The sequence below is a fragment of the Bufo gargarizans genome, chromosome 3, assembly GCF_014858855.1.
Source record: "Bufo gargarizans isolate SCDJY-AF-19 chromosome 3, ASM1485885v1, whole genome shotgun sequence".
NCBI classification, from domain to species: domain Eukaryota; kingdom Metazoa; phylum Chordata; class Amphibia; order Anura; family Bufonidae; genus Bufo; species Bufo gargarizans.
Genome location: NC_058082.1, coordinates 459,675,651 through 459,703,087, shown reverse-complemented (window position 1 = coordinate 459,703,087; position 27,437 = coordinate 459,675,651). Strand labels below are relative to the sequence as shown.

The following is a 27,437-nucleotide window of genomic DNA, read 5'->3' as shown; positions in this document are numbered from 1 at the left end:
GTTAATTGTTATGTAAACCCTTCAGATAAGTAGAAATTAGTAATATACATGTACACTGATATATTTTATTTTGATGTAAATATTTAATATAGAGTTATTAGGCCTTGTGCACATGAACATATCCATATTGCAGTCCGCACACCATGGATCCGCAAAATACTGATACCTTCTGTGTGTTCCCCACAATTTTCTTATTCCCATGTATAGGACATGTTCTATAATATGTGAAATGGCCACACAGATGCGGACAGTACATGGATCACATCTGCATGCCGTATATGTTTTTTTGCAGCACCATAGAAATGAATGAGTGTGCTATCCACAAAAAAGGCGGATAGCACACGGATGGAAAATATGGTTTTGTGCATGAGACCTAATTTAGGATTATATGATGTTTCTTTATGATCTTGCTATTAAAATGGTTTTCCTACAATAGACATTAAAGAGGTTATCCAATTCTAAATATGCCCTCCACAATGCACGTGCCCCTTCTATGGATCATACTTACCCTGCTCCCTGGCAGTATACTGAAAATTTAATGCAGATCTGTAAGCAATGAAATCATACAAATTACTGTCACTGCTTCTTTGATGAATTATATGTAAATCTTTTATTAGCTTTTGTACAGCTCATGGAATGAATTGTATTAATATGCTGCTTTCAGATCCTGGACAGCTATTAGGGTATGGCAGAGATCTAGGTTTTCTCCCTATGTTAAAATATACGACTCTTCATCGTAACATAGTATATAAGGCCGAAAAAAGACATTTGTCCATCCAGTTCGGCCTGTTATCCTGCAAGTTGATCTAGATGAAGGCAAAAAAAAAAATTGTGAGGTAGAAGCCAATTTTCACCACTTAAGGGGAAAAAAATTCCTTCCAGACTCCGACTCCATTCAGGAAATCGGTTAACTTCTTGGATCAACGACCCCTCTCTAGTAGCTATAGCCTGTAATATTATTACACTCCAGAAATACATCCAGGCCCCTCTTGAACTCTTTTAGTGAACTCACCATCACCACCTCCTCAGGCAGAGAGTTCCATAGTCTCACTGCTGTTACTGTAAAGAATCCTCTTCTATGTTTGTGTACAAACCTTCTTTCCTCCAGACGCAGAGGATGTCCCCTCGTCACAGTCCTGGGAATAAATTGTCTTTAGTTATTGCCATCTTTTGTGTCTTCTTTTGATCTGTTTTTATGTTTTAGTTTAATAGCAGCCCTATACTGTAATGAAACAATGTCCTAGAGGCTAGAACCAGGAAAGGATGTATATGTGAGAATTGTACTTCTTCTCAATTCCAGCCTGCAGGGCACCATTTTGTTATAGTATAGTACTGCTTTGACATTTCTGTTACCTTTTTTATTTATTTTTTACTTTCTTATGCCTTTCATTTCATCTCTTCTTATGCTTTCAATTTTTCTTCTTCATTGTGTTGCCTCTGGAATAGAAGAACATTAAAAATGTGGAACTGAAAGGGGATGGTAAGGTTGAGATGACGCAAATGAAGGAAAGGAGCAGATCTCGACTTTCATTATTGTCCTTAAAAAGTAATTCATTCAGTTCTCATAGTAATGAATCTGGGATAACTACTGTAGATGCCCAAGCAGAGATAGTAAAAAAATACATGCAGGCCAAATTTCGAAAGGCATCTGAAGCTGGAAAATCCAAATTTCTGGCTAGTCAAGAGCAGCTGAATACTGCTAAAGATGCTCAGAAAGACAGGGTCATTTCTAAGGCCAATAGAAGAAAGCAAGAAAAGCAAATATCAAAAAATAGTATCACCTCTCTGAAAGCTAGTGAGTCAAAAAGTAGCACCTCTCATAGTAATAAACAACATAGTAGACATCCCCAGATCATCCGGGTCAAAAGCCATGAAGCTATTAAAGGTTTACAGATGGTGGATAGTAGAGATGGGAACTGTTTTGCAAGAAAGTATGATCATAGTTCGTATTCGTCATCCAGTTCAGATAATTCGGCAGGAGAAAAATTCACAGAGGGTTTAGTTACAAGCCTAAATAGCGTGCTAGATGGCAGCCATCATATGGAGAAAGGATCAAAATTTAATGATCGCAATAGCGTACAGTATTTTAAGGATGAAGATACTTCTGTAAGTGCGGCATGTTCCAAAGAGCTAGCTAAACCTAAATATTTTAAGAAAAAGAAAGAAGGCAAAATACTTGTCGTTAAGCAAAAAGAAAGTGTAAAAGCCATTATTGAATCTGAAGAGGAAGATTCTGAAAAAGAGGAAACTGAACGAGAGAAGGGACACAGTAAGGAACAAAGTGATAATGAGAGTGAAGATGAAGAAATGGAAAATGAAGGAGAGGAAGACGATTGTAGAGATAGGGACAATGCAGAAGTAGAGGGGGAAACGGAATGTGAAGGAGAAGAGAATGAGGAAAGCGAGGAGGGGGGAGTGGAAGAAGAAGAGGAGGAAGATGATGAAGAGAATGTGGAAGAAGGGGAGGAAGATGAAGATGAAGAAAAGGATGACAAAGTAGTGGAGGAAGACGAGGGAGAAGAGGAGGATGAAGAAGAGGGACAGGAGGAGGAGGGAGAAAAGGGAGAGGAGGATGAAGAAGAGGGGGAGGAGGAGGATAAAGAAGAAGAGGGGGAGGAGGAGGATAAAGAAGAAGGGGAGGAGGAGGAGGATAAAGATGAGGAGGAGGATAAAGAAGAAGGGGAGGAGGAGGAGGATGAAGAAGAAGGGGAGGAGGAGGAGGATAAAGAAGAAGGGAAGGAGGACGATGATGGGGAGGAGGAGGATGAAGGGGAGGAGGATGAAGAAGGGGGGGAGGAGGAGGAGGATGAAGAAGAAGGGGAGGAGGAGGATGAAGAAGAAGGGGAGGAGGAGGAGGAGGATGAAGAAGAAGGGGATGAGGAGGACGAAGAAGAATGGGAGGAGGAGGAGGACGAAGAAGAAGGAGAGGAGGAGGACGAAGAAGAAGGAGAGGAGGAGGACGAAGAAGAAGGAGAGGAGGAGGATGAAGAAGAAGGAGAGGAGGAGGGCGACGAAGAAGAAGGGGAGGAGGAGGATGAAGAAGAAGAAGAGGAGGAGGAGGATGAAGAAGGGGAGGAGGAGGAGGGTGAAGAAGAAGGAGGGGAGGAGGAGGATGAAGAAGAAGGAGGGGAGGAGGAGGATGAAGAAGAAGGAGGGGAGGAGGAGGATGAAGAAGGAGGGGAGGAGGAGGATGAAGAAGAAGTAGGGGAGGAGGAGGATGAAGAAGAAGAAGGGGGATGGAGGATGAAGAAGAAGGGGAAGGGAGGAGGAGGAAGAAGAAGAAGGGGAGGAGGAGGAAGAAGAAGAAGGGGAGGAGGAGGAAGAAGAAGAAGGGGAGGAGGAGGAGGAGGAAGAAGAAGGGGAGGAGGAAGAAGAAGGGGAGGAGGAAGAAGAAGGGGAGGAGGAGGAGGAAGAAGGGGGGGAGGAGGAGGAGGAGGAGAAAGAAGAACGGGAGGAGGAGGAGGGAGAAGATGGAAAGAGGCAAGAGGATGAGGAAGATGACAAAGAAGCAAAAGAAGAAAAAACTGGGAAGAATAAAAAAAAGGAACAGAAATATGTGGGAAGTAAATTTACATCCAAGAAAACTGAAAAGCAGAAAAAGAATGTTAAAAACCTTAAGAAGCGTGAACTTAAAGAATCAGAATCTACAAAATTAGAAAATGTGGAAAAATCTATGGACCAATCCGTTATGTTTTGGAACGATATTTTACCACAATACCTAACTCTAAAATAATATGTGGATATTTGCTTTTAAAGTTTTTAAATGCCCAAGTATGAAGCTACTTTAAAACCTTTACCTTTCGTGGATATGTATGCATTTATTTTTAAAATGTGTCTTAAGTGACTCCTGATAGGTGCTGCATTATCAATTATTATCAGACAGATATAAAAAAGTATACAGAATTGATTTGGTAGTGTAGAGACTGTGCAGAAAGAAAATGTTAACACAAACTAGGTAGGGCAGGACCAGATGTGGTGGCAGAGCAGGTGGTCCAGATGCAGCCACATGGCCATGCAAACCACAGCTGTTTTCTGTAAGATCGTTGCACATTTTACATTGCTTTTTTACTGTTAATGGCCATTCTTTGAGTGTAAACCTCACAAACCATGTGATTATTAACAATAAGCCAGTGATTAACAATCTAACAGAAAACCGCTGCAACTTGAGAGTTTGAGGCCATGTTTCGACCACTGCTGGGCACCACGCCTGGTTTTGAAATGATTGTCTATCTTACCCAAGTTACTACTTCTGGTCTCTGTGAGAATGCACATTATATTGTATTTTTCTGCTGAATGATGTTGAATTAAAGGAGTTCTACATTTATGACCTATGCTGAGAATAGGTCATCAATATCTGATAGGTGGGGGTGCCAGGTGTTGGACCCCCAACCATCAGATATTGATGACCTATCCTGAGTATAGGTCGTCAATATAAAACCCTTACACAACCTTTTTAAGGTAATTTCACTCCAGACCCCCTTCTATGAACTGCAATGAAGAACAGTTCAGGTTGCACGGGATATGTATAGTAAGCTGAGGCTGAATTTTCCAACTGGCAAAACCAGCTGTTTGCCAAGGGTCTCTGGAACCCCTTCAATATAATGTCATCAGATTTTCTTGTATCCTATCTAATTCTACCACGTACTGCTAGCCTTTATTTATTTATTTATTTTCTTCTACATTTTTTATATAATTTTTACAACTAATTATAGAGTAGCACTAAAAAAAATGAAATCTTCTCCACCATCTTGTTTCCAAACATGTCATAGATATATTATATTACAGGTGAATTGTGTCAACATGAAAGTTAACCTCCTCGGGGGTGACATCTATGTACTGTATGCATGTCGGATGCCTTTATTTCATTCTGTTTGTACCGTTACCTGTTTTCTGCCTTGCTGCCATTTCTTGTTTCTCTCATTTTTTTTTAAACATTATCGTGTTTTCTTTTGTATGTGTGTTTTTTGCTAACATTTAATACAAAGATCATTTGTGAACTATAATGCCCAAGTAAAGGTATCGGCAGTTAATTCTATGAAGTTGGAATCTGGGTGTTATTTTGGTTTTTGAAAACAACGATATTGATTTGAAATACCATCTATGTATACATTATGTTGCCAAACTTATGCAGACTGCCATGTTGGTAGCGTGATTGTTAAATCAAATTGTTGAGGAGCAATAACCGTGTAGTCACAAATCAGCAGGCCATATAAACCTCTCTAACTAGTCTCAATTGAAACGGTCACTATTCATACTGCTGCTTAGCAGCACTTTACTATCTTCATGTCTTATAGAGAACATACTGCTGAAATATGGAAAGTCAGCTGAACCTCTTAGTTTCTGGGGTTGTCCAACCAATTAGTAAAGACATTAATGCAGGCTCCGATTGGCCTACAGGGGAACAGGTGAATCCCCAGGTGGGCCCCAATTCCCCCACCCCTTGCACAAGTGACACATGGCACAGCACACTGACTTCACTGCATATAGATAGGCACCATACAGCATCTCAACCAGACTATGTGAGCATATAGTAGATTATTTAACAACATGCCTAGTTTATTATCATCGATGCATCAGGTGGCTGAGGTGACTTTTGAGGACATAGACAGGCTAGTCAGTATTCTCTTTCAATGTGTACCTTCCCTCTTAAAGGCGCTGCAGGGGCCTCCATAATCAATCATATTGCAACATCTTGCCGCCGCCGTGTGAGACGTCATTTGCATCTTGCTATACAAGATTCTGGGCCCCCAGAATAAAATTTACCTGTGGGCCCTAGGCGCCCCAGTCCGACACTGCATTTATGACATCCATGGGATAGCTGGCTGATAGATACACAGCCTTCTTTCAGTCATTGTCTGGATGTGGTGGTAGGATTATTATCCAGGGACCCTCATTTGTAGCATGTCCTGTGGTTATGCTGCTATATTGTCAGAGCTGGTCTGTAAGAAGTTTTATAACCTCTGCCGTTTGTCACCAACGTTCTCAAATGTGCCGTTCACACTCTACCATGATGACCAACTGGCAGCCTGGGGGCCAGATGCAGCCATTGCGTACCTGATGCGTGAAACCTTTGCCCCTAAAAATACGTTCAAAAACCTATGAAAATTATCCAAGGTCCAGAAAAGATTATTTTGATTTCATTGTGTCTTTGCTAGGAGTGACCCGATTTTCTACATATGTACATGTCATTTGTCCTGTATTTTATACTTCTGGTAAAGAAAAAAATAAAATTAAAAAGGATTTCTATAGTCCGTGGGTGGGTGTCTCTGAGACAGGACTTAGCTTACAATTCTAGCCATTTGTTTCCCTCCATTTTGTATAATATGGTAGCACTTTAGTTAGGCCTCATGCACACGAACATATTTTCTTTCCATGTCCATTCCGGGTTTTTTTTCGGACCGTATGCGAAACCATTTATCTCAATGGGTCTGCAAAAAAAAATGAAGTTACTCCATGTGCATTCCGTTTCCATACGTCCGTATTTCTGTTCCGTAAAAAAAAAAAAAAATAGAAGCATTACGGACAAGGATAAGACTGTTCTATTAGGGGCCAGCTGTTTCGTTCCGCAAAATAAGGAATGCACATGGACGTCATCCGTATTTTTTGTGGACCGCAAAATACATACGTTCGTGTACATGAGGCCTTATTGTTATTTCCCCCAATACTTCTCTTTGATGTGGCGTTGATAATATAGTTGTTGTACGCCTCTCTATACTTTTGTGTTCTTTCACTGTCATCTTTTTGTCTTCTTCATTTCCTGTCTATTCTAGGATATCTACATCCATATGTATGTATTAAGTGGCGCTTGCTTATACTGACGGCTGAAAAAAAAAGCTCTTTCTGGTGAGGCCCACCTTATAGATTTAGAACCATTTGTGTGGGTACAGATTAATAAGGAGCGCCCAGCTTTTTCCATTTGTTTGAATGGATCATCATCACCTTATGTTAATAGCTTTATCTCTCAGAGATCCAGCCTGTGTCCACCATATAAGGTCCTGGGTTCAATTTAAAGCGTTTGGTGTTGCCCACTGGTCCTGCAATAAGGACGTCACTTACATCATTCACATGGTGATTGACAGTGGTGACCCATGCATGTATGGGACGTTACTGCTGAGGCCAGGACATCGCTACAAGACCAGTGAAGCCCACATGAGAGGTAGGGGGTAGAGTTGTTTTGTTGTGTTTTTTTTTTTTTTTTTTTTTTTTTTTTTAATCACTGCCTACTCTTAGACTCGGGCTTACAAGGTGACTTTGGAGAAGACTCAAAGTTGTACACAGCATAGCACTAAAAGCCTACAGTCACAAGAAATCCAAATCTGCAGGATTTCTTGTGATTGTCAAATCAACAGTCAAAGTTGCCATGTAGCCCGAGCCTTAGCCAAATATCTTGGAATGTCAGACAACCCCTTTAAAACGACACCAAAGTCTTTGAAAGGTAGTCCCCTATTACATAAAGCCCTGTTCTGTTAGTAGGTGCTTATTCAGCATAGAACTCTTTTTTTTTTTTTTTTTTGCATTGTTCACTTGTCTCATGTAGTTGCACTGGTCGGTGTGTGTATATCTGCTATGTAATATTTACAGTCAAATAGGAAGGCAGAGTTACTACCTCGCCAGGTAGGAACTTTAGAATAGCAGTAAATTATGGAAGTATTCTGCAAAAAGTACCATAATTTTGTTCTTTATGCAAAGCAGGAGACAAATAAAGATGGAGAGTGTCAGGAGGATGAGGAAGAAGAAGATGATGAAGAGGAGGAGGACGTGGAGGATGAGGAGGAAGATGGTGAAGTAGAGGAAGAAGAGGAAGAGGACAATAAAGATGATTCAGCAACAGAAAAGAATGAATCACAAGTAAACACTAGCAAATCTGAAGAACAAGTGAACACTACAGAAGAGGTAAGATGGATGCCATCTGCTTGGCTTGAAGCAGAAAACCATTCACGTTAAGCTAGTTGTCCCCATTCACACACAACAATGTTTTGCCTGCCCTTCCCCACTTCCTCCTTGGAAGTTAAAATTGCAGAATCCACTTTTTCCCAGGGTCCAGTCTATCATGTAGGAGCCATACACAAGTGCATGTATCTCAGATCTCAGCGCAGAGATTACAGACATTTCACTAGTTTAATATGTAACACTATGGATTGAATGCTTCCAGCCAAAGGGAATAGGCACTGTGGTTGCTAAACTTTTATTATGTATGTAGTCATGTACAATTTGTCCTCATTAGGCCACAAAATTGAACCAAGAAGAGAATAGAGCCATCAACAAAGTGGAAAATGGTATGTATAGTGTTTATTTTTTATTTTTTGGTAAAACATTACATCCTAGTGACTTAGCTGTGTTGTCATCATGTTTTTGTCCCACGTTTGATGTATGCAAAAGATATGTATGTTAAATGGATGCTGTACAATGGTATCTGTAACCATAGGGTTCCATTGTAAAAAATAAATAAAAAATTATCTGTTAAAGGCCCCATTCAGACGAACGTATGGCCTCTGTGCCCATGTTGCGGACCTCAAACAGCGGGTCCGCAATACATGGGCACTGGCTGTGTGAACTCCATGCTGCGTTGCGGACCCATTGACATGAATGGGTCCACGATCTGCAAGATGCAGCAAAAGATAGGACATGTCCTATCTTTTGCGGTGTGGAGGCACAGACCGGGAAGCCCACGGAAAAGCTTCCGTGTGTTTCCTTGGGCTTCTGATCCGTGCCTCCACTCTGCAAATGATAGGACATAGTCTAACTTTTGAAAACAAAATAAGAAACTACAAAAAGGATTCTCACTAATTTCCCCAAGTGCCAGTGCACAGCCTGCTACTACCATATAGCAATTTCCAAATAGTTTAACAAAATAAAATATGTCTGGCTCACAATGCACTTAGTCAAACATTTATTCCAAACTCATATCTCATCACTTTAAAAAAAAACAATACAGTCTATTCACCATAAAAACAGTCTCGGTCCTTTTAAATATCATTCAGCGGAGCTCAGGCTGATGTGACTGTTTGTATCTTATATGTAACAGGACAACTACCGGTATTTCTTTTTCTTTATCCACTTCTAGTTGTAATCCAGTACCTTATTCTGACCACCTTTTTATGATTGTGGTAGTTCTGTGTTTTCCATGCGGTATTAAAAATCATTCAGCATATGATCACGGGGCAAGCGGCATGTACGTAATTTTGGATCAAACTCAACAGTCCATACCTCACCATTGATTAAGGTATTCCATTAAACAGTGGATGTGAATTAGTTAAAAAAAACTGGCCGCATATATAGCGCATCTGAACGCTTCAAGCAGATAGCAGCATCGCTAGCGGTATCAGGTGAGTAATAGATAAACAATGACAATGTCTCTTACCTGTTTCAATGTTACTTCCAACTGGAAACAGTATCGCTTACCCTCCTTAGCAGGATCAGAGTCTGCTGAGCTTTATTGTCCTACAGATTGCTGCCTTTAGTTTTCTTTAGCCGCCGGCGTACTTCGCGTATGCGCACCTCTACTTGTGGAGCTCCAACACCTCTTGGGCTTACAACGTGGTAAAGTTCATTTGGATGATATTCTTCAAATGTCACTTGATGTTCATATAGAATATAGTCGTCTCTTCACCAAGCAGACGCGTTTCCGGAAAGCCAGTTCCTTCCTCAGTGGTATCAATGGTCAAATGTCCTATCTTTTGCCGTATCTTGCAGATCCATTCAAGGCAATAGGTCCGCACCACAGCACAGAGTTCACACGGCCGGTGCCTATGTATTACGGACCTACTGTTTGTGGTCCGCAACACGGGCACAGAGGCCAGACGTTCGTCTGCATGTGACCTAACATACATTTTTTGCTGGTCTCCACTGGATGGAAAAATATATTGTACAATGCTTTTGCATCCTTTTTTCCCCACTGTATATATTAAACTGTATATTTAAAGAGTATCTGTCACCATGATCAACCCTATACAATCAGGCATATTTCTTGGTATGGTTGATCGTAATGAATTAAATGAGCAATCTATGACTGCAATTGGATATACCATTGTAATGAATTTCATGCTGTTATGAATATGCAAATGAGGTGCCCGGATCGGCTGGCCTAGACACCTGGAGCACCGCTTCACCACCTCCTCTCCACCATTGCCACTACCCCCTCATGTCTCCCCCTAATATTCTTGGCTTCATAGGGTTGATCTGGGTTATAGGCTTGTGAAGTTTCAAAGTATTATTCCTAATAAACAAGTCATTTGGGAAAGTGTCAGAACAGGAAGCCTGGGGAACTTGAGTCTCCAGAATAGATATTATAAGTTGCTTCAGCGTGGAGCCTCTGTTCTAATATGAAACCTAAGACGAAACTTTGAACATTGCAAAGTCCTTTGAATGGTTCTCTTTATATAGCTATATGGAGAAGCTCTTCTTATCTGTTCTAAACCTGTGATGGAAGTGTCAGAAAGTAACCATTAGTAGAAAAAAAATATCGACTTATAAGTTAAAGGGAGGTCTGAGACACATTCATTGCATTTTTTCTTGTTTGTAGAAAAAACAAAAACTGTTAATGGAGTCAACTCTTCTGAAAACGATTTGGGCAAAACCACATTCCTTGAGAAAACAAGAAGGGTAAGTATATATTTTTAGAAGCACGCCATTAAAAATTGGAATTTTCCAGCAATTGGACCCCCATCGATCACATTAAATATGCTATAGAAGGAATTTGGTGGAGGAAACCCTTTGAGCGGTGACATCATTGTAAATGGAAACTTGCTAAAAGGTTAAGCATCTGGTTACTAGCCTTCAGACAGAGCTTCCATATCATTCTGCTGCTTTTCTTGGTGGGGCTAAGGGGGGGAAAAAGTAGCAAAAATGGCACAGACATCAGTGCTACTGTATACTGTCATTAAAAATAAAATAAAAAACTTACAGCTCCAGTTAAAGTCTGTGGAGTACATCTGTGTCCATTAGGATCCTTTAAAAAATGGATCTGTTGCAGAACCTTATTACTGCCATATGTAAGCTGATTATTCACTTGGACTCTTTTCACATTGTGCTGAGCCTTCTGAAGTTGGGGGGATTTCCTGATGTATACCTCCATTGCAGGCTCAGACATATACCACTGTACAGTGGTGCGGGACCTTGTGCGTAAATAGATAGACAATGACAGATTTCACAGACTTCTGGGTTGAAAGTTCAAAACAACTTTATTTTTCTCCAAACAGTGAACACTCACTTTTAGAACCAGTTCATGGGCACACAAACAGAAATCAAATACCTGCCTGTCTAGGCGCCAGCTAGACAAAAGTTAGGTACTTCCACAAACACAGGGAGATCAGGCTTCACACAGGCACCAGGTTCCAGGCTCTGACCCTGAATGAGCATGTTAGCCCTGTATTGTGCCCCACAGTAATGAGCCCAGCATCTACACCTGGGATTACTCCAGGCTAGGGGAAAGTGGTGTACTGGAGTGGGAGGGAAAGGCAGGACCCTCTACCAGCTTACCCACGATTCAATAAAAATGCAGGCCCATAAAACACTTTAAAGAAAAATAACTGCGCAAGCTGCACTTTTGTGAAACCACCCAGCCTTACTGGATTCTTTTACATAATCTATCTGAGCATTCTGGGTGAGATATACACCCTCTCCAATATCTTACCAGCCACCATGGTACAATAGGCATACATACATACATAGCCTATAGGATCCCATGTATATAAATAATACAATGTATTATGCTGTATACATTTTTTGCAGGATGCCACAGCATAGAATCCATAATTGAGTACAATTTTCTATTTGATTAAAAACAAAGGTATATAGACATGTACCTGCCTGATAGAGGCAAAAAGGACACTCAATGTCTCCATGTGAAATAAGCTATGGTGCTATAAACACATGTTGCATTGCATAGCCTTAGTGGTTGTACAATGCTAAGCTTACAGTAATAAAGAAAATGACAACTTCTCACATTGATGTTCATTTCTAGTTATCACTGTTTAAAAGAAGATCGACTACAAGTCAGAAGTCATTGCAAGCAAATGAGAATGTTGTGGTTCCTTCACAAGAAACCGGTGCTGAGAAGTCCAGAAGTAAGGAAAATAAAGAGGAAAATCAGATTAGTAAACAAGTAAATCCCAAAGTCACTGAAATCCCAAATGAGGAAGCCAAGGACACTGGACAAAATGCTCAAGACCGAAAGTCCAAGTCTGCCACATGTCTATTGTTATAAGCGCTACCTTGGAAATGGGAATGAGAGCTATTCCTTTACGTCATATTGGATAAGCTGCTTGCTCACATATCCAAAGTAACTGGAACTGTATACAAATACAAGTAAATCAGGGAAAAAACTAAAAAGATAACTTTATAACATGTCCAGCTTTTCTTCCCATGCAAATTCACGTCTTAATCATGCATTCCCAAAAGATTAAAGGGTTTTTCCAGGATTTTGATCAATATCAGAACAGTGGGGATCCAACACCTTTCACCCCTTCCCGATACGGTGCCGGAACTACAAAGCTCCTCCTTTTGTGTAGTGGATGGCGTTGACAACTGTACGGCTTCCATTTGAATGAATAGGGGCAGTGCTGTAGACCACTACACAGTGGCGGAGCTGTGTGGTTTCGGAACTGACTTTTACCACCAGAACTACAACAGCTTACCAGTGGGTGTGCGCTGATCTGATATTAATGGCTGATCCCTCAATATCAAAATCCTGGACAACTCCTTTAAGCCCTTTTATATAGCTGGTTAATACTTACCGTATTTTTCTTCTCTTTAAACTTGTGAAGTGTATGCAAAGTGAACACTAATTTTCTATTGAAGAATACATATTCACAAGACTAAAAGTATAAACCAGTTTAATGGGGCCTGAACATTTATTTAAAAGATGTAATACGGATCCTGAATATTGTGATGATACGATCCTGTGGAGGAATACATTCCACTGTATTGGATAGCATATATATGGGGCCATTGTCTCCCCAGAAACATTATTTCAATGCTTCACAGGGAAAATACGGTGCTGCATGCTGCACACACTATTAGACCATATGGACTACACTATGTTTTTTTTCACGGTTCTATACATGAGGCTTAAAGTGAATAACTAGACTTACCGTATTTCTCACCCCATAAGACGCATTTTTCCCCCCAAAAGTGGGGGGGAAATGTCCCTGCGTCTTATGGGGTGAAAACTAATCAGCGCTTCCATTATGGAAGAGCTGATTAGAACTGCAGGACCGGGAAGCGATGAAAGCTCTGTACTCACCGCTTCCTGGTCCTTGGCTGTCGGCTGTGCAGGACTGCACACAGTGTAACCTCACGCTGTGCGCAGCCTTCACAGCCGACTGCCGAGGACCAGGAAGAAGAGAGAGCACTGGTGGGGAGGAGCTGCGGTGTCCAGGAGAGGTAAGTGGTTTATTTGTTTTATTTGCGCTGATAGCTGGGGCTTATATGAGGCTGTGGGGCTGATATATGAGGCAGGGGGTCTGATATATGAGGCTGGCGGGTTGATATATGAGGCTGGGGGGCTAATATATGAGGCTGGGGGGCTGATATATGAGGCTAGGGGGCTGATATATGAGGCTAGGGGGCTGATATATGAGGCTGGGGGGCTGATATATGAGGCTGGGGGGATGATATGTGAGGCTGGGGGTTGATATGTGAGGCTGGGGGTTGATATGTGAGGCTGGGGGGCTGATATATGGCATTGGGGGGCCGATATCAGGTCTGATTGAGGGTCTTATTAACATTAGGGGTCTGATTGGGGCTGTCAGCTGAGGTCTGATTAACATTGGGAGTCTGACTGCTGGTCTGATCTGAGGTGTAATGGAAAATATCTTTTTAATAAATGGCCCCATAGAAAGGTACAGAATGTAAATTGCAGTAAAGGCCATTTTCTTATTGGGGACTATATTTGTGACATCCACTACTTTCTGGTTCTCAGCTGTGTCATGTAACCGACAGCATCTTATGTGTGGACAGGAAGCCAGTTCTTCCATTCATTCATATAAAAGCCTAGATGTCAGTCTCATAGAAATGAATAGAGTAACTGACCTCCAGTGCACACATAAGGTGCTGTGTCAGTTGGAGATCAGAGACCTGGTCACATGACACAGCTAAGGATCAGAAGAGAGGTGATAACTCACAAATACAGTCGCTGGTAAAAAAAATAACCTTCACTACAATTTACATCATGTACATTTTTAATGGACCAGACAATAAAAAAAAAAAAAAGTGTGAGTGCTTCTTAAAATATTTCAATGGAGCTCATTTCCATAAACACATTTAAAACTAAAAAAAAAAAAAAAAAAAATCTTTAAAACTCACTATATGGTATATAAATCTAAACCACTACATTTCAGCCATTTCACATTGGATCATTATTATGAGGATGTTCTGAAATGGTCATTTGTGAGCACTTTGTTGCAGTGAGCAATTATTATATTTCCTGTGCCTCTTCTGGGCAGTTTACATTTATACACATTATACACATATTTGTACGGTAAATTAGCCTTTTAAAAAAAATCTAAAAAATCTAAATCATGCTTAATATTGCTGTTTTATACAGTTTGATAAAGCTGAACACCACTCCATATCCTATAATCCCACTGTATGTTCCTCACACTTGCACTTGAGAAGTGAATTTTAGAAGCCCTGGTATGCTTGTAAACCACGTCTATTTATAATTTTATATATTGTATGCATGACATTGTGAATACACTGAATTTCTTGTACCTTGTAAATGAAAATCTATTTAATTCCTGTGGCCTTTAATTGCTCAGTGTTGTAAAGAGAAGATATATTTTTGTACTTGAGCTTGGGTTAAACCACATTATCCCACACACAGGTTTTTGTAATCACCTCCAGTAAATTGTGGTGTGAATAATATGATGTAAATATTTCATGAAATTGCATGAAACTGTGCTGTGCCCCTTCCCCAATTAAAGGTTTCCAAATGGTGAAAGCTCTTTTGTCTAATGTTTGCTATAGGAAGGCTGAATTATAACCATGTGTGGAAATATGCAGAAAATATTTTTGTATATAATTATACTTTGTTTAAAGGGGTTTTCTGGGAGTACAATACTAATCACCTATCCTGAAGATAGGTCATCAATATCTAATCAATGGAGGTCTGACTCCCAGCACAAAATCCCCATTGTGGCCTCCTCACAGCATATCAAGCACAGCGCTGTACATTGTATAGCCGTTATACTTGCTATTGCAGTCCAAGCCCATTGACTTGAATAGGACTGAGCTGCAAATCGGTCATGTGACCAATGAGCATGATATCAGTGGCCTCCGAAGAGGCGGCCTCTTCAAACTGTTGATCAGTTGGAGTGCTAAGAGTCAGACCCCCTCCCCACTGATAACATATTGATGACCTGTCCTGAGGATGTCATCAATGTTCTACTGACCGCTTTAACGGAAACTCCACTCTAAGTTAAAGTTCCTCATGTGTTCTATGAACATATGTCAATTATACCTATTGCCTAGTTGCTAACATTTGAGTGTTTTTTTCCAAAGGACACTTCAGCTTGGACAAGGTCATAGGCACATGCTTTATTAGGGCATGGTTTAATATTTAGTGGGATCTATCAGAATATAATTATTTTCCTAAATATTGCCTGTACACTTTCCGCATATACATTATAAGGACTTTACAGTGAAGAACGTTCAAAGGGAGGAACTGGCCGTAAAAGTGATCTCATGCCATTTGCAGTTCAAGTTACTATTTTTATCAAGCCTGAATACGCCATTTAATCCAGACCACGCCCCAAAATTATTTGACACCCCAAAACTAAGACCACAGACCAGACCCCAAAATTCAGGCCCCTCTAGTTACTCACCTCTCCTCCCTCCAGGCTACTCTTCAGCTTTGGGCGTCTGGAGCCAAAGCAGAGTCAGAAGTAAGTGAGGTGGGTAATACCAGTCATTATCTATTGGATTAAACAAATAGTTGACGGGCAATTAAAAATAAAACTGTTCTTAAGGGGGCAATGCTTCTATACCATTTCCCCCCAAATCTGCCACTGCGTTTGTAAGTTAGTGCCCTGGATAAGTATTTGCTAGGATAAGGATGACACCAACAAAGTTAGGATTATTGCCAGCTATGTTGTTATTTCTGAAGATGCTTTTATCACTAAATATCACACTGGAGATTTTCTCTGCATGAGTCAATGGGATAATCATACGGTCCTGCTCAGGCAAACCTCACCTGCACATGTGATGCTGTGGCATTAAGGGATTAATATTGTAGGCCAGAAGAAGAGAAAGCAGAATGACGTTAAAATCATCCTTTCTCTCTGCCTCTCTATAAATAGATAGATATAAAAATACATGTTCCCCAACATTGAAATTGCAGCACAAAGAAGAAAAAGTAGGGGAATTATTGAAATCTCAGGATCGATAGACATGTTAATGATATGGAAATGCAAAAAAATGGATACAAAATATTCAAAATGTCTCTATTTATTCAGTATTAGGGCCACACGCAGAAATATGTGCACTTACATGCCTTGGCAAGCTATCAATGAGGTTATTAATGGTTGTCTAGAGAATGTTCTGCCACGCTGAATGCACTTAAACCATCAAGATACACTGTTGGCGGCTCCATTTGCCATTGCCGACCAATGACACACCAGATGTGCTTGATGGGTGACACAGTGGCAAGTTTAGGCTAAGCAGGCTGCCCTCAGTAGCACAAGCAACATGCGGCCTGGCATTGTCCTATTGAAAAATAGCTCCTGGGACACTTTACTCATACACAAACGACACAGTGTCTACATAGTCATCAAAAGAAGTTTGCACTACATTTCACAACAAGCCAGATGTCCAGCCTCATGTATTTCATTGACATCATTCCACTGCTCTCAAAATCCATTATGGTGCACAGCAAAACGGATGCTGGAATGGAGTTCTATCCTCTGTAGCAATGAGTCCCAATTTTGTCTCGGATGAATGATAGCTGGAGATCCGTGGGCTGTGCCACTAGTTCTTTGACAAAATCAATGTAATGCCAAGCTGTTACTGTACTTGAAATAAAGAATAGAAGGATCCGGCTACCGAACATTATGCCACCCCGCACTATAATCCTGGGAGTAGGACCAGAGTGAAGGACTCCAACTATTATTGCGTCCGTGAAAAGAAACCTTGAATCATCACTGAATAGGATATATCTCCGTTCCAGCCTAAATTGCTGTCTCGCTGTGCACCATAATAATCTTAAAGAGTGGTGGTGTGAGATCAATAGAACACCTGTAGATGGACTTGTGGCTCGTAGCCTTTTGTCGTGCAAACACCTACTAATGCTTTGTGTAGACACTGTTTGCCACCCAAGGCTTTTGGTGTGATGTCCAGTTTCACTTGCAGTACAGAACAGATCACTATGTGCCATTCTTCTAGTCAGATGATCCTTCTATGCTGTGTATATGTATATATATATATATATATAGATAGATATAGAGAGAGAGAGAGAGTGTTTAATTATTATTCAATACATGGAAAGGTATGTCAAGTGTCATCATAAAATATAATACTATATGCAAAAACAACATCATACAACGGGGAATATTAATATTCAAAGATGAGGTCATGTCTATTATATATACACCTGGGATTCTAGTGTGTAGTAAGAAGATCCAAAGAGATTCTCGGTTATAGAGCAATCTGTTCAGATCCCCTCCTCTCACTGGTTTCTTAACCCTCTCAATGCCCATAACTTTCAAGTCTGTTGTATCCCCTCCATGTATGTCTCTAAAGTGTCGAGACAACATAGAGACATTCACAACTTTTAAGTTTGAAATATCCAAGATGGGTTTCCTCATTCTCATTTTCAAGCTCTTAGAGGTACAACCCACTTATTGAACGTCACAGCTGCTACATGTGGCCAGGTAAATCACATTGCTTGTGCTACAGTTAATATACGATTTAATTTTGAACTCTTCCCCTGTAACACTAGATTTAAACATTTTGCTTACTTTTATAGTGACAGGTTTTACAGATATTATGTCCACATTTATGGCAGCCAGTGACGTCCAACCATGTGTTCCCACTCAGACCTGATCTTTGTATAAACAGGCTAGGAGACAAAACAGTAGATAAAGTAGGTGCTCGTTTACTCACTACTTGGATGCCCGGTTCTAATATGCGTTGTAAATTGTCATCCTGGTTTAAAATAGGTAAATACCTCGTAATAATATTTTGTATTTCATTAAACTGCCTACTAAAGGTGATTACTACTCTCAGTTGTTTATGTACTTCTACTTCCCTTTTCTTTTTTGTTTTAGAAGTAATAAAAAAAATGTTTAACTCCTAGACAGAATTTTTTTTATTGCAATTGTTTCCCTAGTTCGGGGTTCCTTACACGGCTATGAAGTGGAGCGGGTGAGCTGGAATATCTTGTTATATATATATATATATATGTACAGTGCCTTGAAAAGTAATCATACCCATTGACCTTTTCCACATTTTTCACGTTACACCCACAAACTTAAATGTATTTTATTGGGATTTTATCTTCTAGACCTACATAAAGTAGCAAGTATGTCTGAAGTGAAAAGAAAATGATACATGGTTTTAGGATTTTTAATAAATAAAAATCTGAAAAGTGTGGTTTGCATTTGTATTTAGCCTCCTATACTATAATACTCCTAAATAAAGTCTAGTGCAGGGATGGCCAACCTGTGGCTCTCCAGCTGTTGCAAAACTACAACTCCCAGCATGCCCAGACAGCCTACAGCAGGGCATGGTGGGAATTGTAGTTTTACAACAGCTGGAGAGCCGCAGGTTGGCCAGGCCTGGTCTAGTGTGACCAATCGCCTTCAGAAGTAAACTAATTAGTAAATAGAGTCCACATGTGTAATTTATTCTCAGTATAACTACAGTTGTTCTGTGAAGGCTGAGGTCTTTTAGAGAATATTTGTGATCAAACAGCATTATAAAAACCAAGGAACACACTAGACCGGTCAGGCATAAAGTTGTGGAGAAGTGTAAAGTAGGGGTTAGGTTATAAAAAAAATATCCTAAGCTCTGAACATCTCATGGAGCACTATTCAATCCATCATCCAAAAATGGAAGGAATATGGCACAGCTGCAAACCTACCAAGACATGGCCATCCACCTAAACTGACAACACAGACAAGGAGAACACTAATTAGGCCCATGGTCACTATGGAGGAGCTGCATAAATCCACAACTCAGGTGGGAAAATCTGTCCACAGGATAACTTTTAGTAATATACTTCACACTTCTGACCTTTAAGGAAGACTGGCAAGAAGAATGCCATTTTTGAAAGCAAGCCATAAGAAGTCCCAATTGCAGTTTGGCACAAGCAATGTAGAGCACACAGCAAACATGATGAAGAAGTTGCTGTGGTCACATGAGACCAAAGTTGAACTTTTTGGCCTAAGTGCAAATTGCTATGTGTGACGGAAAACTAACACTGCACATCACCCTGAACACACCACCTTTCCTCAGCAGGGACAGGGAAGCTGACCAGAGTTGATGGGAAGATAGATCGAGCTAAATACAGGGCAATCCTGAAAAAAAATAAAAAATGGTAGAGGCTGCAAAAGACTTGAGACTGGTGCGGAGGGTCACCTTCTAGCAGGACAATGACTCTAAACATACAGCCAGAGCTACATTGGAATAGTTTAGATCAAAGCATATTTATGTGTTAGAATGGCCCAGTCAAAGTTCAGACCTAAATCAGATTGAGAATCTGTGGCAAGACTAGAAAGTTGCTGTTCACAGACGCTCTCCATCCAATCTGACTGAGCTTGACCTATTTTGCCTATTAAGAAAAATGGGCAAACATTTCAGCCTTTAGATGTGCAAATCTGGTAGAGACATATCCCAAAAGACTTGTAGCTGTAATTGCAGCGAAAGTTGGTCCTACAAAGTATTGACTCAGGAATGCTGAGTACAAACACACACCACACTTTCCAGATTTTTATTTATTAAACATTTTGAAAACCATGTATCATTTCCTTTTCAATTCACACATACACAAAACCCACAATGGTCACTGAAATAACTGACAAAAGTATAATAATAAATAAAAAGAATTACTGAAAATCAGATAATGCTTTTGAATTGTGGTTCAACTGAATAATTTTAAACAAACTAATGTAACTGGCTTGGACAAAAATAATGGTACCCCTAGAAAAGATTGAAAAAAATTGAACCATAGAGACATGTTAAACTAAGGTGTTTCCTGTAATTAGTATTATAGGTGTCTTCAAACTTGTAATCGGTCAGTCTGAAAAGTAGTCAATGTGCTGTTTGGTATCATGGTATGTACCACATTGGACATGGACCAAAGAAAGCTAAGGAGAGAGTTGTCTCAGGAGATTAGAATAAAATTATAGACATTATAGAGGTAAGGGCTATAAGACTGTCTCCAAACAGGTTGATGTTCCTGTTACTACAGTTGCACGTATTATTCAGAAGTTTAAGGTCTACAGAACCTCCCTGGATGTGGCCACAAGAGGAAAATTTATGACAAATTGAAGAGACGAATAATACGAATGTTAAACAGAGCCAAGAACAACTTCCAACCAGATTAGAGGTGGACACCAAGGTCAAGGTACAGTACAGACCAAAGGTTTGGACACACCTTCTCATTCAAAGAGTTTTCTTAATTGTAGATTCACACTGAAGGCATCAAAACTATGAATTAACACATGTGGAATTATATACATAAAAAAAAGTGAAACAACTGAAAATATGTCATATTCTAGGTTCTTCAAAGTAGCCACCTTTTGCTTTGATTACTGCTTTGCACACTCTTGGCATTCTCTTGATGAGCTTCAAGAGGTAGTCACCTGAAATGGTCTTCCAACAGTCTTGAAGGAGTTCCCAGAGATGCTTAGCACTTGTTGGCCCTTTTGCCTTCACTCTGCGGTCCAGCTCACCCCAAACCATCTTGATTGGGTTTAGGTCCGGTGACTGTGGAGGCCAGGTCATCTGGCGCAGCACCCCATCACTCTCCTTCATGGTCAAATAGCCCTTACACAGCCTGGAGGTGTGTTTGGGGTCATTGTCCTGTTGAAAAATAAATGATGGTCCAACTAAAAGCAAACCGGATGGAATAGCATGCCGCTGCAAGATGCTGTGGTAGCCATGCTGGTTCAGTATGCCTTCAATTTTGGATAAATCCCCAACGGTGTCACCAGCAAAACACCCCCACACCATCACACCTCCTCCTCCATGCTTCACGGTGGGAACCAGGCATGTAGTGTCCATCCGTTCAACTTTTCTGCGTCGCACAAAGACACTGTGGTTGGAACCAAAGATCTCAAATTTGGACTCATCAGACCAAAGCACAGATTTCCACTGGTCTAATGTACATTCCTTATGTTCTTTAGCCCAAGCAAGTCTCTTCTGCTTGTTGCCTGTCCTTAGCAGTGGTTTCCTAGCAGATATTCTACCATGAAGGCCTGATTCACACAGTCTCCTCTTAACAGTTGTTCTAGAGATGTGTCTGCTGCTAGAACTCTGTGTGGCATTGACCTGGTCTCTAATCTGAGCTGCTGTTAACCTGCGATTTCTGAGGCTGGTGACTCGGATGAACTTATCCTCCGCAGCAGAGGTGACTCTTGGTCTTCCTTTCTTGGGGCGGTCCGCATGTGAGCCAGTTTCTTTGTAGTGCTTGATGGTTTTTGTGACTGCACTTGGGGACACTTTCAAAGTTTTCCCAATTTTTCGGACTGACTGACCTTCGTTTCTTAAAGTAATGATGGCCACTCGTTTTTCTTTACTTAGCTGCTTTTTTCTTGCCATAATACAAATTCTAAAAGTCTATTCAGTAGGACTATCAGCTGTGTATCCACCTGACTTCTCCACAACGCAACTGATGGTCCTAACCCCATTTATAAGGCAAGAAATCCCACTTATTAAACCTGACCGGGCACACCTGTGAAGTGAAAACCATTTCAGGTGACTACCTCTTGAAGCTCAAGAGAATGCCAAGTGTGTGCAAGGCAGTAATCAAAGCAAAAGGTGGCTACTTTAAAGAATCTAGAATATGACATATTTTCAGTTGTTTCACACTTTTTTGTTATGTATATAATTCCACATGTGTTAATTCATAGTTTTGATGCCTTCAGTGTGAATCTACAATTTTCATAGTCATGAAAATAAAGAAAACTCTTTGAATGAGAAGGTGTGTCCAAACTTATGGTCTGTACTGTACAAAGTGGACTTAAGGGTAGATGACCAAGGAGGAAGCCACCGTTGAAAGCAAATCTTAAAAGAGCGAAACTGGAATTTGCCAAAATACATATCGACAAGCCACAAAGCTTCTGGCTGAATGTCCTTTGGACAGATAAATCAACACTGGAGCTTTTTGGCAAGTCACATCAGTTCTGTGTTCACAGACACAAACATGAAGCATACAAAGAAAAGAACATTGTACTTACTGTGAAACATGGAGGACACTCACTTATGTTTTGCGGCTGCTTTGCTGAATCTGGAACCCCATCTTGAATCTTTGCAGGGAACAATGAAATCTCAGGACTATGAAGGCATTCTGGAGCGAAATGTGCTGCCCAGTGTCAGAAAGCCTGGTCTCAGTCACAGGTCACTGGCAGGGGCGTACCTAGAGCATTTGGCACCCGGGGCGAACCCTTTGTTTGGCACTTCCCCCCCCCCAGGGGGGTGATCAATGACAGAGGGGTGATCACCCATATAGACTCCCTGATCACCTCCGTCATTGATCACCCCCCTGTAAGGCTCCATTCAGACGTCCGCATGTGTTTTGCGGATCCGATCCATGTATCAGTGGATCCGTAAAAATCATACGGACCTCTGAATGGAGCCTTACAGGGGGGTGATCAATGACAGGGGGGTGATCAGGGAGTCTATATGGGGTGATCAGGGGTGATCAGTGGTTCAAAAGGGGTTAATAAGTGACAGGGGGGGTGTAGTGTAGTGGTGTTTTGTGGTACTTTACACAGCTACCTGTGTCCTCTGGTGGTCGATCCAAACAAAAGGGACACCAGAGGACCTGGTAGCAGGTATATTAGATGCTGTTATCAAAACAGCGTCTAATATACCTGTTAGGGGTTAAAAAAAATCACATCTCCAGCCTGCCAGCGAGCGATCGCCGCTGGCAGGCTGGAGATCCACTCGCTAACGCTTACCTTCCGTTCCTGTGAGCGTGCGCGCCTGTGTGCGCGCGTTCACAGGAAATCTCGCGTCTCGCGAGATGACGCGTATATGCGTCGCTGTGCGCAGCGCTGCCACCTCCGGACCGCACATCTGCGTTAGGCGGTCCGGAGGTGGTTAATAAAATAAAAACCTGCACCCCCTTAAAAAAAATAACTTTCCATCTGCACCAAAAAGATAAAAAATCCAAATCCCCATCAATAAAATGAACAAATCCTGCACCCCCCCTTAATTACACCCTCTCTTCTCCCCTTAATAACACCCCCTCTTAATTACACCCCCTCCCTCCCCACCTTAATTACACGGTACACCCCCCCTTAATTACACAATTATTTACTTTACTTGTCGTCTCTCTCACATTTATTTTGATGATGCCCGCCGTCTGGCCGTCCGACCGCTGGTATAATGGAGATCCTTTTTCTGATCCGTGAAGGCGCGGCGTCAGCGTCGTGACGTCGTCACGTCATGTTTTGCGCGCCGCCGCAATAATCCTTCGCGTCGCAGCAGTGGATGGAGCCGGGGACGGATGACTTTGTCAGGCACCCCCCTTGTGAGTGGCACCCGGGGCGGCCCGCCCTCCCCGCCCCCCCCTTGGTACGCCACTGGTCACTGGTCCTCCAACAGGATAATGACCCAAAACACACAGCTAAAAACATCCAAGAATAGCTAAAAGCAAAACATTGAACTATTCTGATGTGGCTTTCTATGAGCCCTGATCTAAATTCTATTGAACATCTGTGGATGGAGCTGAAACATCCAGTCTGGAGAAGGCACCCTTCAAACCTGAGACAGCTGGAGACGTTTGCTCAGGAGGAGTGGGCCAAAATACCTGTCTTAATGACAGTTACAGAAATCTCTTGATTAGGCCTTATCCACACATCAGTTTTTGGTCAAAACCAGATGCGGGTCAAAAACTCAGAAGAGCTGCAAATGCTTCCATTATACCTTATCTTGGTGGAGGATCCACTCCTGACACTGATGGAAATCACTGACCAAACACTGACTATGTGAAAAAGGCTTCAAAAGGTTGTGCAACAAAATAATAAGTTAAGGGTACCATCATTTTTGCCCAGGCCAGTTTCATTAGTTTTATAAATTATTCTGTTGAACCACAATTCAGTGTGCCGCAAGTTATATTTATCACCAAGTAAAAAGAGACTGTTATACTTTTACTTCTGGTCTGAATCTTTAAACCAATTTTCCACTGCATCGATCACCAGGGAGCAACGGCCTGAGGAAGTACACCGTGAGACATCATCTCACCAGGGCCATTGCCACTCCCTTCCTCTGAACCAGCTCCTCATGGGCTTGCTGCAAATGTACTTCCCCTAGGCCCTGCACTAGGTTAAGTGCAATGAGTGACTCATTAGTAAAGCAATGTGCAGAGAGTTAATACATTTGCTCAGCTCCATATGATTTAGCTTTCATGAATATGCTTCTCCAATACATACAACGCTCAGGATATTAATGATATACTATGCGCAGTTGTTTAGAAACTCTGCTTTCTATGAATGAATGGCAATTTAGTTTTCTCAATTTGCTTATGATAATATTGCACACAAAATAAGCCACTGTCCGGCTGCCAGCAGCACCACACATAAAACCAAGTCATGGGCCATTTCCAGTTTTCTTTCTTGAATGCTGAGGATTCTTCAAGAAATAAGTTCCGAGGGTGTGCAGGAGACACAGTGCATACACTAGGGAATTTTACCTGAACATGCACTTTGACTCCAGTCAAAGAGAAACCATCAAATATTTTCATAAAAGGGAAGGTACATAAAGAAAGAAAGTCCATCAACTTTTTGTATACAGTGGTACATAGTATAGTAGTGATAATAGAATCATCTGTTTCATCTGAAATTGGTGATGAATTCTGCACAATGCTGTAAAATATGTTACCCCTATAGAGTCATATACAGGGGGTGGGTGAGTCGGGATCATCCTCATTGTGCTGGTTCATGTTTCCACACACCCTATCTTCTCAGGCTCCCTTCTACTCCCATCCCTCTCCAAACAGCAGGTGGCACTGTACAGATAGATTTTATTGAATAGCTCACTGGCTATACCAAAATTTTAATTACATGTTTAAAAACGGCTGAATATTTTTTATGGGACAGCTCCTTTAAGTTAGGATTGATCCTGCAGAATAAAATGATACATTTCTTGTGAAAATCAGTTGCGGCATTCGGGGGGGAAAAGACACTTATTCATTATGCAAATAAGTGCAATGAGAGGCAGAGTTTTCCATCTAGGAAAATTATGAATATGCCATCACTTTATGAGTTTGGGTCCCATAGAAGTCTATGGAGAGGGGAAGAGGAATTGAATGTGAGAGAAGCAGAGAGAGAAACACACAGACATGCTGCTGCAGCTACTAGTAAGTGTTTTGCTGTCTCACAACTACTGGATATACAGCTACACCACTCAGTACTCCTCTATGATGTCTTCCATGATGCTCCTGCTTCTCTGTTTATTAGAAAGAGGAGCAGGGTCACCTCTCTGTGCACAGTGTATGAGAGACATTATAACCGCTAGTCTCCAACCATTAGCTCAGGTGAGATATAGTGCTGCTTAGTACATAAACATGTCAAGGTATTTTATAATTCCCCTGAACAGGTACTCTTTAAGTTGAGGTAGTCATTTTAGCGAAATTGACAGAAAATACAAATTGCTTCAAGCTTAGGGTCAGGTTCTAAGAAGCTAATTCTAAGAAACATAGCTGTATAATTCTAAGAAATATAGCTGCCCTTCCTGTTGTCTCTTGCTGTTTTGAATTGAGTCTATCAGCAGTTTTGACCATGCTAAACTGCTGAAAATGCTAGGTAGGGTCCAAAGGGAGCAGGTCAACCATACCTTTTCTGGAGATTTTATTATCAGGAGTAGTGCACAAATGAACTTTTATTCTGCTAGGGTTTTTATTGCAAGTACCCAGGAGATGGAGCTTCACTGTGCAGTTCCTTATGCATTCATCTGCTTCACAGCCCCTTCCCTCTGCTCTGACTGACAGCTGTAGCATCCAACAGGAGACTTCTATAGCTGACACCCAGAACAGAAAGGCGGGGCTGCGAAGCAGATCGATGCAGAAAGCACTTCACATTGAAGCTTCACCTCCTGGGCACCTGCAGGAGCAGAACCTGGCAGAATAAAAGCTTATATTCACACTACTCCTGATAACTAAGTTTCACAGAACTTATGTTTGTTCTGTTCTCTCCAGTCCCGACCTAGCATTTGTCAGCAGTTTAGCATAGTCAAAACTGAAGACAGACTTATTTTGGCTTTCATCTAAATGACCAATTTGGCTACGTCTGTATTTGTGCAACTAACTGCACTGTGTAAACTAATTATGACTTCTGGTAAGACAGGATACAATTATACTTGCAAATATGATTTGTTTGGATCATAATTGTAGTGGTAACCTTGTCATTAGTGTCAGTCACTAGTATGAGAACTGTTCTCAGTCAAGCTAATTACAGAGTTTCACGAGTACACATCCTGCTTGCCATGCCACATCATTCAAAGGTTCTCAGTGTTGTACACTCCTGTCTTTTGGCTGGCTGAGTATTCTGGCATATACTTCTCCGGCACTTAAAAACCAAAAGGGTCCTCTTGTTTTCCCTATAAACACCACCACTCCTGTCCATGGGCTGTGCCTGGTACTGCAGTTCAACCCGTTCAGTTTATACTACACAGAACCTGTTAACAATGTAGTGCTGTTTTGAAAGAAAGCAGCCATGTTTTTCTAATCCTGTACAACCTCTTACAACCTCTCTAAAGGGGCCATCCCTATTCTTAACCCGTTCATGACATCTGTCGTACATGTACGGTGGATCTCAGCACTTTAAAGATGGCACCAGATCAGAGCAGGAACCATAGTTTCAGACATTTAACCCCTTCGATGACATGGTCAATTGTGACCACGGCATCTGAAGTGGCCTTCCCAAGGATTGCTGCACTCCCAGGGCCCGAACGACTTTCCCGAGCTGAGATTGAGAGTGGGTGGTATAGGTATATTATAGATGCCTGCAGGTGGCAGCGCACCATAGATATATACTGAATTTCCTGTATTAAATCACAGTAGTGTATAGGAGAAGTTATCTAATGTAGGTCCCCTGAGAAAACGGGGTTAAAAAAAAGTTTTCAAAAATATTTTTTTTTAAATATTAAAAAAATATAAGAATTAAATTCAGCCCTTTTCCCCATAATAAAAATAAACAATAAAAAATAAAGATCATTTGCATCAGATCTTTCCAAAATGTCTGATATAAACATATTTATCCCGTACGGTGAACACC

The 27,437-nt window shown here is 41.1% G+C and overlaps 1 protein-coding gene across 2 annotated transcripts in view; it reads left to right on the top strand.

Annotated features, from left to right (window-relative positions):
* RPGR (retinitis pigmentosa GTPase regulator) overlaps positions 1-13,446 on the top strand; it is an 86,216-nt gene extending 72,770 nt beyond the window's left edge. The window contains exons 14-17 of one of the 2 annotated variants that reach the window (XM_044283619.1): positions 7,693-7,893; positions 8,225-8,276; positions 10,523-10,602; positions 11,963-13,446. In XM_044283619.1, the coding sequence (XP_044139554.1) occupies positions 7,693-7,893; positions 8,225-8,276; positions 10,523-10,602; positions 11,963-12,205 (576 nt within the window). In that variant the 3' untranslated portion in view covers positions 12,206-13,446. Of the gene's footprint in view, positions 1-7,689; positions 7,894-8,224; positions 8,277-10,522; positions 10,603-11,962 lie in introns of both variants that reach the window. The other variant, XM_044283618.1, reaches the window with a different exon arrangement.
* The last annotated feature ends 13,991 nt before the right edge of the window (positions 13,447-27,437 follow it).